This window comes from Triticum aestivum, chromosome 3D, assembly GCF_018294505.1.
Source record: "Triticum aestivum cultivar Chinese Spring chromosome 3D, IWGSC CS RefSeq v2.1, whole genome shotgun sequence".
In the NCBI taxonomy this organism is placed as follows: domain Eukaryota; kingdom Viridiplantae; phylum Streptophyta; class Magnoliopsida; order Poales; family Poaceae; genus Triticum; species Triticum aestivum.
In genome coordinates, this window is record NC_057802.1 from 558656724 (window position 1) to 558667919 (window position 11196).

At 46.0% G+C, this 11196-nt stretch overlaps 1 protein-coding gene across 1 annotated transcript; it reads right to left on the reverse strand.

Annotated features, from left to right (window-relative positions):
- Positions 1-5049: 5049 nt before the first annotated feature.
- Positions 5050-6984, reverse strand: LOC123075414 (esterase PIR7B). The gene is made up of 3 exons (XM_044498023.1): positions 6564-6984; positions 5624-5761; positions 5050-5458 (listed from the first exon to the last, which is right to left on the reverse strand). Exons 1-3 carry the CDS (start codon positions 6951-6953, stop codon positions 5165-5167), a joined length of 822 nt encoding a protein of 273 aa, XP_044353958.1. The 5' UTR covers positions 6954-6984; the 3' UTR covers positions 5050-5164.
- Between the last annotated feature and the right edge of the window lie 4212 nt (positions 6985-11196).

An 11196-nucleotide genomic window follows, 5' to 3' on the forward strand; every position in this document is an offset into this window, starting at 1 on the left:
TACGGGGTCATCAAGGTAGAGTTCTGTAGAACTATGTAGTGTGCTTGAGACCAAGAATATCCGTCCCTGCATATTATTGAGTCCCCTCCAAGCGTGCCTTTTCCAGCCAGTCTCCCCTCATACCGCGATTTAGGGAGACCTATCTTCTTAAGGCCAGGAATGAAGTCAACACAAAACCCAATGACATCCTCTGTTTGATGGCCCATGGAGATGCTTCCTTCTGGCCTAGCGCGGTTACGGACATATTTCTTTAGGACTCCCATGAACCTCTCAAAGGGGAACATATTGTGTAGAAATACGGGCCCCAGAATGGCAATCTCGTCGACTAGATGAACTAGGACGTGCGTCATGATATTGAAGAAGGATGGTGGGAACACCAGCTCGAAACTGACAAGACATTGTGCCACATCACTCCTTAGCCTTGGTATGATTTCTGGATCGATCACCTTCTGAGAGATTGCATTGAGGAATGCACATAGCTTCACAATCGCTAATCGGACGTTTTCCGGTAGAAGCCCCCTCAATGCAACCGGAAGCAGTTGCGTCATAATCACGTGGCAGTCATGAGACTTTAGGTTCTGGAACTTTTTCTCTGTCATGTTTATTATTCTCTTTATATGCGATGAGAAGCCAGTCAGGACCTTCATACTGAGCAGGCATTCAAAGAAGATTTCTTTCTCTTCTTTCGTAAGAGCGTAGCTGGCAGGACCTTCATACTGCTTTGGAGGCATGCCGTCTTTTTCGTGCAAATGTTGCAGGTCCTCCCGTGCCTCAGGTGTATCTTTTGTCTTCCCATACACGCCCAAGAAGCCTAGCACGTTCACGCAAAGGTTCTTCGTCACGTGCATCACGTCGATTGAAGAGCGGACCTCTAGCTCTTTCCAGTAGGGTAGGTCCCAAAATATAGATTTCTTCTTCCACATGGGTGCGTGTCCCTCAGCGTCATTCGGAACAGCTAGTCCGCCGGGACCCTTTCCAAAGATTACGTGTAAATCATTGACCATAGCAAGTACGTGATCACCGGTACGCATGGTGGGCTTCTTCCGGTGATCTGCCTCGCCTTTGAAATGCTTGCCTTTCTTTCGACATTGATGGTTGGTCGGAAGAAATCGATGATGGCCCAGGTACACATTCTTCCTGCATTTGTCCAGGTATATACTTTCAGTGTCATCTAAACAGTGCGTGCATGCGTGGTATCCCTTGTTTGTCTGTCCTGAAAGGTTACTGAGAGCGGGCCAATCGTTGATGGTTACAAACAACAACGCGTGCAGGTTAAATTCCTCCTGTTGGTGCTCATCCCATGTACGTACACCGTTTCCATTCCACAGCTGTAAAAGTTCTTCAACTAATGGCCTTAGGTACACATCAATGTCATTGCCGGGTTGCTTAGGGCCTTGGATGAGAACTGGCATCATAATGAACTTCCTCTTCATGCACATCCAAGGAGGAAGGTTATACATACATAGAGTCACGGGCCAGGTGCTGTGATTGCTGCTCTGCTCCCCGAAAGGATTAATGCCATCCGCGCTTAAACCAAACCATACGTTCCTTGGGTCAGCTGCAAACTCAGCCCAGTACTTTCTCTCGATTTTTCTCCACTGCGACCCGTCAGCGGGTGCTCTCAACTTCCCGTCTTTCTTATGGTCCTCGCTTTGCCATCGCATCAACTTGGCATGCTCTTCGTTTCTGAACAGACGTTTCAACCGTGGTATTATAGGAGCATACCACATCACCTTCGCAGGAACCCTCTTCCTGGGGGGCTCGCCGTCAACATCACCAGGGTCATCTCGTCTGATCTTATACCGCAATGCACCGCATACCGGGCATGCGTTCAGATCCTTGTACGCACCGCGGTAGAGGATGCAGTCATTAGGGCATGCATGTATCTTCTGCACCTCCAATCCTAGAGGGCATACGACCTTCTTTGCTGCGTATGTACTGTCGGGCAATTCGTTATCCTTTGGAAGCTTCTTCTTCAATATTTTCAATAGCTTCTCAAATCCTTTGTCAGGCACAGCATTCTCTGCCTTCCACTGCAGCAATTCCAGTATGGTACCGAGCTTTGTGTTGCCATCTTCGCAATTGGGGTACAACCCTTTTTTGTGATCCTCTAACATGCAATCGAACTTCAGCTTCTCCTTTTGACTTTCGCATTGCGTCCTTGCATCGACAATGACCCGGCGGAGATCATCATCATCGGGCACTGGTTCCTCTTGATCTTCAGCAGCTTCCCCCCTTGCAGCATCATTGGGCACATCGTCTGGTTCCTCTTGATCTTCAGCAGCTTCCCCCGTTGCAGCATCACCGTATTCAGGGGGCACATAGTTGTCATCGTCCTCTTCTTCTTTGCCGTCTTCCATCATAACCCCTATTTCTCCGTGCCTCGTCCAAACATTATAGTGTGGCATGAAACCCTTGTAAAGCAGGTGGGTGTGAAGGATTTTCCGGTCAGAGTAAGACTTCGTATTCCCACATATAGGGCATGGACAACACATAAAACCATTCTGCTTGTTTGCCTCAGCCACTTCGAGAAAATCATGCACGCCCTTAATGTACTCGGAGGTGTGTCTGTCACCGTACATCCATTGCCGGTTCATCTGCGTGCATTATATATAATTAAGTGTGTCAAAAACCATTACAGAACATCATGAATAGATAATTAAGTGACCAAATTAATAGAAGTTCATCATCACATTAAAACCAAAGTACATACATAGTTCTCATCTAACAACATATATATGGCTATCCAGAGCATCTAGTTAATTAAACCATACATTGAAACTATGTAAAACATTTCAATGCGAAAACAAATGCGATCATAATCGCAACCAAGGTAACAATTGATCCAACGACATAATGATACCAAGCCTCGGTAGGAATGGCATATTTTCTAATTTCTAATCTTCAAGCGTATTGCATCCATCTTGATCTTGTGATCATCGACGACATCCGCAACATGCAACTCCAATATCATCTTCTCCTCCTCAATTTTTTTATTTTTTCCTTCAAGTAATTGTTTTCTTCTTCAACTAAATTTAACCTCTCGACAATAGGGTCGGTTAGAATTTCCGGTTCAACCACCTCCTAGATAAATAAAATCTATGTCACGTTGGTCGGTATATTTGTCATAAACAATAAATGAACCAAATAGTTATAAAAAGATAATATATACCACATCCGAATCATAGACAGGACGAGGGCCGACGGGGGCGGATACCAAAACCATCGCACTATGTAATAAGAAGGAACAATAAAAGTAACAAAATTAGACAAGTAACTATCTAAAGTAAGAATTTTTTCCTTTCAGAAAGAAGATAAGAACAAGAGGCTCACCACGGTGGTGCTGGCGACGAGATCGGCACGGGCGATCGACGGCGGTGAAGACGGGGACGGGACGTGACGGACTGCTAAACCTAGACAAATCTCGAGGAAAATGGAGCTCGGAGGTCGAGTTTCGAGAGGAGAAAGATTAACTAGTGTGGCTCAGACATTTCATCGAACACCTCATGTGCATAGGAGGTGAGCTAGAGCACCCAAATGCCCTCCCCTCGCCGGCCAGAAAAAACAGAGCACTGTGGAGTGCTCTGCTGTGGCGATGGGGTATATATAGGGAACTCTTTGGTCCCGGTTCGTGGCACCAACCGGGACTAAAGGCCTTTGGTCCCGGTTGGTGGCAGCAACCGGGACCAAAGGCCTTTAGTCCCGGTTGGTGCCACGAACCGGGACCAAAGGCCTTGTGCTGCCCCGCGTCAAAAGTTTAGTCCCACCTCGCTAGTTGAGAGGGCTCGAGAGTGGTTTATAAGCGCTGCTGCGCCCACCCTCTCGAGCTCCTCTCAACTGCAGGCTTTCGGGCCTAACCGTTCTCTTTGCCTGTGGGGCCTACTGGGCCTTTTGCGGGCCTGAATCCTGGCCCACGGATGGGTTTCAAGTCGTATTCAGGCCGTGGTGGCCCAGTAGGTGGCATAATTTTTTTTCTCTGTTTTTTGTTTTCTCTTTTGCTTTATTTGTTTTGTTTTTTTCTACTTACAACAAAAAACTTATTTATTTTATTTCTAATTACTTATGTATTTTACTTTAATTATTTTATTTTATTTATTTTACTGCTGCCATTTTTATTTATTTTACTGCTGCTATTTTATTTAATTTAAGGTTTATTTATTTTAGTTACTATAGTTTATTTTATTAAGGTTTATTTATTTTTATTTACTATAAAAAATTAACATAGATGCGCCTATAGAGAAAATTCAACCTAAATTCATAATAAATTTCTATGAAATTCAAAGAAATTTACTGTGAATTTAGGTCAAATTCCCTGTATAAGGGCATCTATTTTCACTTTGAGAGGAGCTCAACAAGGCAGAGAGGGACGGGCTTATAAACTGGTGTGAGCGCCCTTCGGTTGGCGAGGTGGGTCTAAACACTGGCCGCAACTAGGACCAGCCCTTTAGTCCCGGTTTGTGTTATGAACCGGGACTAAAGAGTGGTGGGCCAGGAGCGTGGCCCATTGGTCCCGGTTTGTCCCACCAACCGGGACCAAAGGGTATGGACGAACCGGGACCAATGCCCCCACGAGGCCCGGCAGGCCCCTGGCCGCACGAACCGGGACCAATGCTCACATTAGTCCCGGTTCGTGACTGAACCGGGACTAATGTGAATATTGCCCTGTGACCAAAGCCCAGTTTTCTACTAGTGGGCGTTCAGGCTGTGGGGGTTTCCCTATCGAACGAAATCAATCGTCAAGGAGTAATGATCATACCGAAGGTTTCCGTCGGTCTGGCCCCTCCCCGGGCCGAACGTTTGGCCAATATCGGCGTCCTATCTTTTTGGAACATCCACACCTTCCACATAATTTCTTTTATTTGAATGGTTTCCAATAAGTAATCCCATCATGATCAGAAGCATATATGACATATTTGTACCAAACTTACTCGCAGAAAAAAAGTATTGCTCTCTCCGTCTCGAATTACTTGTCTTGCATTTGTCTAGATACACATGCATTTAGATATGTTTTAGTGTTAAATACATCCGTAGATAGACAAATATTTAGGATGAAGGTAATACTACTTAATTTCCATTGATTTAATAGTATCACTGAACATATTTATTTTTAGATGAAAATCAAGTACACACCTACATTGATTTCCAGGGATATATATCGTACAATTTAGCAAGTATTTAAGCTGTCGGCGATCTTGACCAGAGCATCACAGAGCTCCCTAGGCCTCGAGCTCATGATGGCGTGGTCAGCTCCCGCGATCTCCTCGGCCTCCGTGCCGGGGCTCAACAACACCATCCAACGCTGCATCTCCTCGGTGCTGGAGCCATCAGCCTTTGCTACCACATATACCTTCTTCACCGACCCGTAGTTGGTATCGGTGAGCAGGCTTGCATCCTTCATCACCGGATCCTCCATGAACAGGTTTCCCGGTCTCACCAACATTTTTGCCAGGGCCAAATCCTGCATCAACATTGTGAATTGAATCACATAATGGGTCTACTGAAAGTGGATAAGGCGAAGAGTTAATTGACTTAGTATATTTATTTTTGCGAATATTTGGAGAATCATGTCGTTGAGATTAGTTCATTATGGGAGACCAATATGATGTTAAGTCGTGTTGTGCACCTCAGGTGAACTTTGCTGGTAGTTCTTGCGTGCTAAGAAGTTTGGGCCCATTATCATTGCAACCCCTGCACCGTGGTTGTTATTGATTGGCAGCATCTTGCAGTCCATGAGTCCTTCCGATGATGTCCTTCGCATGAACTAATTGCATCAACACAAGATAAGTTAAAAATTAGCATTAATATTGGAGTTATAGAGTCGGAGACCAACCTTTTATATTCCAACAAAAAATTGGTTCATATAACCTCCTACAAACATTTATAATTTGATTACCTATAAAGTTTATTAGTACTCATTCCGTTCTAAATTAGTTGTCTTAGATTTGTCTACATACATATGTATCTCAACATATTTAGATACGATTTGTGTAGATACAGATGTATCTCAACATATTTAGATAAATCTGTATCTAGACAAATCTAAAATAACTAAAAAAAATTGAACACTGAAATAACTAATTGGGGATGGATCGGTACTATTAGATACTTAAAAAAACATGTACATATTCATTTTGGAATACACTCCCTCCATTTCATATTATTTTTCTTAAATTTTTCTACATACGGTTGTATATAGACACGTTTTAGTGTTAGATATATCCATATCTAGAATTATGTAAGACAACTAATTTACGGAGGTAATATTTTCGTAGTGTTGTAATTTTATTTACTATTATATAATATACACATGTTACAACAGAAACTTGTTGTTAAAGTTACATTGGAAACATATCAAATTTTGTATATATTCGACTAAGACGAGCTTCCCGGCCTCACCAACATACGGGACTTGTACATACAGTGGATATCTTGGTCAACACTCAACAGAGATTTACCCGCAAAAAAAAAACCACTCAACACAGATTCTTTCGCAAATAGAAAAGAAGAAGAGAAAAACACTCAACAGAGAATAAGAAAAAGAAAACCATAAACAATTGACATACCTCCTCGGTGGTGACGCCCATGTGCTTGCCAACGCACGGCATCCCGGCGGCTGCGAACACGGCGGCGGCGACCTTGCCGGGGAACCTCTCCATGGCTAGCGCCAAGCTGAGCCCGCCGTGGCTGTGCCCGACCAGAATCAGCCTCTCGCCGTCACCCTCTGGCGCCGCGGCCACTACGTCAAGCAGAGGCTGGGAGTACTCCTCGAACGAGTGCACCTCGTCGATGCGCGCCGGGTGAGCGCCGGACGCGGCCAGGTCGACCGCCGTGACACGGTGCCCCGCTGCCTGAAGCGCCGCAACCACCTTGTACCAACACCAGGCCCCGTGGCAGAGGCCGTGCACCAGGATGAAATGGTTCATCACGCTTGTGTTGCTCTGGGTGCTCTCCATTTGTTGCGTAAGACCTGTTTGGTTTTGTGTTGGATGTTTGTTGCCGCGTACACGGCCTGATATTTATAGTGCACATTGGCGTTGATCGCACGCTTATCGGTTAGCACTATCAGCTTCTGCTGCAAGAAAAATGTGACGACTTGTTTTTGGATGTTCGTGCCATACTGCCATGGGTACTAAATTGCATCAGATCAACTTGATCAGCAAGATTGGTAGACGAGCCACGAGAGTTTGACTGGTGGTGACGCAACTCTATTGAAAATTGGTAAACGTTTGTAGGCGGCCGAGCCTGCGTCGTTGGATAGTTAGCGATCGTTGCTTTCGTGTTACTCATCCACACGCCCAGCTAGCCGTCCCTTCTTTTTCGTTCCTCATCTCGAACGAAGACTAGTGGCACCTCGTTTTGTTCTCCCCGCACGGTGTCTAATCTTGACTCCCCAAACTTTCTCTTTTGAGCCGCCGCCGTCGGTTTTGAAGGCCCGACCGGCCGCCCTGCTGTTAGCCGGCCTCCGCCGCCCAAGCAGAGGGGCCGCACGACTGTTGGTAGTCGGCCACCGCCGCCCAAGTAGGCGATGCTGACCGGTGCCCTGGGAGCTGCGCACCCGTGCTACAACCAGCAAGCGGCGGTGCTGGGACCAGCGCACCGCACTTTTGCCGCCAGCAAGCGATGGTGCTGAAAGCTGAATAAAACTGTTGCTTGTTGATGATTTGGTGTGGCATACAAGAGTATATAAAAGGGTACAAACCGACTTGGGGTAGGGGTACAAAACTGACTTGCACTAGAAGTCGTATACCATAATGACTACTCTAACATCCCCCCGCAGTATCAACGGCAGGCTCGACGATGTTGAGAGTGAAACAGATATCTTGAAACGGCTTAGTAGGCAGTGCCTTGGTGAAAATGTCAGCAAACTGAGCCGAAGAAGGAACATGAAGCACCCGAACCTGACCAAGAGCAACCTTTTCACGAACAAAATGAATATCAATCTCAATATGCTTTGTGCGTCGGTGTTGAACTGGATTGCTGGTCATGTAGACTGCTGATATGTTGTCACAGTAGACAATAGTGGCCTGCTCAATAGGCCTGTGTAGCTCGGAGAGTAACTGCCGAATCCAGATTGTATCTGCAACGGCATGTGCCACAGCGCGATACTCAGCCTCGGCCGACGAACGTGAGACTGTAACCTGTCTTTTCGAAGACTAAGAAATCAAATTGTTACCAAGAAAAACACAAAAACCGGAAATGGACCTTCGAGTGTCAGGACAACCAGCCCAGTCTGCATCAGAGTATGCGGTAAGCGAGTTTGGAGAAGAATTATTGAGGTGGAGACCATGATTGAGAGTTCCTTTTAAATACCGAAGAATGCGTTTAACATGATTATAGTGAGGAACCCGGGGATCATGCATATAGAGACATGCTTGTTGAACAGCAAAAGAGATTTCAGGACGAGTAATGGTGAGATATTGGAGAGCACCTGTTAGGCTACGATAGAGAGTAGGATCGGAAAAGGGTTCACCGGTAGCCGAAAATTTAAAACTAGTATCGACAGGAGTGCGAGATGATTGACAGTCAAGCATACCAGCACGATTAAGAAGATCAAGAATATACTGGCGTTGGGAAAGAAAAAGGCTGGAGGAATCTCGAACAACAGCAATGCCTAAGAAATGATGAAGGAGTCCTAGGTCAGTCATAGAAAATTCAGATCTAAGAAGAGAGACAATATGATCTAAGAACTTTTGAGAGGAGGCAGTAAGAATGATATCATCTACATAGAGAAGTAAATAGGCAGTGTCAGAAGTTTGATGATACACAAAAAGAGAGGTGTCGGAGAGAGATGGAGTGAAGCCTATTGTTTGAATGAAGGAGGAGAAGCGTTGAAACCAAGCTCGTGGGGCCTGTTTAAGACCATAGAGAGATTTCTGAAGAAGACATACATGAGTTGGAAATGATGGATTTTCAAAACCCAGAGGTTGCTGGCAGTAGACAGTTTCTTGAAGGGAACCATGGAGGAAAGCATTTTTAACATCAAGTTGGTGAATGGGCCATGAAGAGGAGACAGCAACACTAAGAACGGTGCGAATGGTGCTAGGTTTAACAACAGGAGAGAAGGTTTCTTCGTAATCAATTCCTTGTTGCTGAGAAAAGCCACGACAAACCCACCTGGCTTTATATCGTGAGAGGCTCCCATCGGAGTGGAACTTTTGGCGAAAAATCCATTTGCCAGAAACAATATTTGTATTGGGAGGACGAGGAACAAGTTGCCAGGTGTTGTTTTGAAGTAAAGCATTATATTCTTCTTGCATGGCAGCGGCCCAATTGGGATCAAGTAGAGCAGTTTTGCAATTCTTTGGAAGAGAAGTGAGAGATACGGAGGTATGAAGGTTTAGGCGGTCTTGGGGTTGATGAAATCCTGATTTGGCCCTAGTACGCATGCGATGATCATTAATCGGGGCTGCTGTAGGAATAGCACGAGGGGGTAAGGTGGGTACTGGTGAGTCCGGCGCAGCGGAAGAGTCGGACGAAGGAGTAGGGCTGGGTGGTGGAGTGGGAGTAGGGGCCGGGGGTGTTGGGGAGGGAGCAGGGGTCGGGGGTGTTGGGGACGTCTCGGGTGGGGTGAGTGTATGGTTGGGATTGGCTATGGTGGGTGTTAATGGTGGTGGTGATAAGTTGTGTTCGGCAGGTAGGGGAGTATATAGTTGGAAAGGACGGGGAGAGGGGGTGTTTGCGGAGCTAGGGGTGTTGGATGGTGTCGTGGTGCGTTGTGAGAAAGGAAAAATGTGCTCAGCAAACGTGACATGACGAGAGACATGAACGTGTCCGGTGTGAAGGTCGAGACAGCGATAGCCTTTGTGCTCGTCAGAGAAGCCGAGAAAAGCACATGGGATAGAGCGTGGTGACAATTTATTTGCAGAAGTGGCGTAGGCATTGGGAAAACAGAGACAGCCGAAAACACGAACCGCGGAGTAGTCGGGTTGGGAAAGAAAGAGGGAATAATAGGGAGTAGTGTTGGGTTTAGTTTTAGAAGGTCGAATATTTAGAAGGAAGATGGCCATGTGTAGGGCTTCAGCCCAAAACTTGGGAGGCATAGATGATTGAATGAGGAGAGTGCGAACTATATCATTGAGGGTGCGAAGAGAGCGTTCTGCTTTACCATTTTGAGGGGAGGTGTAGGGACATGAGAACCTAAGCAGGATGCCACGTTGTAAGAAGAAAGTACGATTTTTAATGTTATCAAACTCACGACCATTGTCACATTGGATAAAGCGAATTGGGAGGAAGAAGTGAACAGACACATAGCGTTGAAAATTAAGGAAAAGAGAATGGACCTCGGATTTGTTGCGTACGGGAAAAGTCCAAACAAAGTGGGTGAAATCATCTAGGATAACAAGGTAGTATTTAAAACCCGAAACACTTGCAATGGGAGAGGTCCATAAATCACAATGTATTAATTCAAAGGGATAAGTGCTACAAGAACTAGAGGAACTAAAGGGAAGACGCACATGTTTGCTTAATTGACAAGACTCGCAAAACACAGAATTATGAGAGTCCTTATTACATGGTATGGTAAATTCACTAAGCATAGAAGCTAAGACGGCGGGGTTGGGATGGCCCAAGCGACGATGCCAGAGATCGACGGAGGCCAGCATGGATGTTGGAGGGGTGGCGGCAGGAACTCCATTAAGAGAATAAAGATCACCGGAGCTATTGAAGCGAGCGATCTCGGCCTTGGTCAGGTAATTTTTCACAGATAAACCAAAAGGGTCAAATTCAGCCGAAACTAGATTGTCGCAAGTAAATTGGCGAACAGAGATAAGATTTTTAATGAGGTTTGGTGGAAGAGGGAAGTTGAGCCTGACCAACACAATATATAGGAATAGATGATCCATCTCCAAGGATAATGGAAGGGAAAGGAGATTTAGTGCAAGAAGATAACCAATTACTAGATGCAGACATATGACTAGAGGCCCCTGAATCAAAGATCCAATCCGTACCTGAGTTTCCTTGTGCAGCAAAGTTATTGTTGGCCTGGAGAAAGGCAGCTTGATCCCAGCTCGGCGTCGCAGGTGAGGGTGGCGTCGGAAGCAGTGCCGGCGGATACGATGGTGAAGGCAGTAGGGCCGGCTGGGGAGTGTAGTAGGCATTGGCCGGCTGTGGTGGGGGTGGCGTCTGGAGCAGGGCCGGCTGAGGTGTGTAGTAGGCGCCGCCGTCGGTGCTGTAATGACCATAAGGAGCATACGTCGG

Coding starts and splice junctions, on each gene's coding strand:
- LOC123075414 (XM_044498023.1), bottom strand. CDS start 6,953: ATGGAGAGCACCCAGAGCAACACAAGCGTGATGAACCATTTCATCCTG. Junction 5,762..6,563: donor TGGGCGTCACCACCGAGGAG/GTATGTCAATTG, acceptor TGATGCAATTAG/TTCATGCGAAGGACATCATC. Junction 5,459..5,623: donor ACCAGCAAAGTTCACCTGAG/GTGCACAACACG, acceptor ATGTTGATGCAG/GATTTGGCCCTGGCAAAAAT.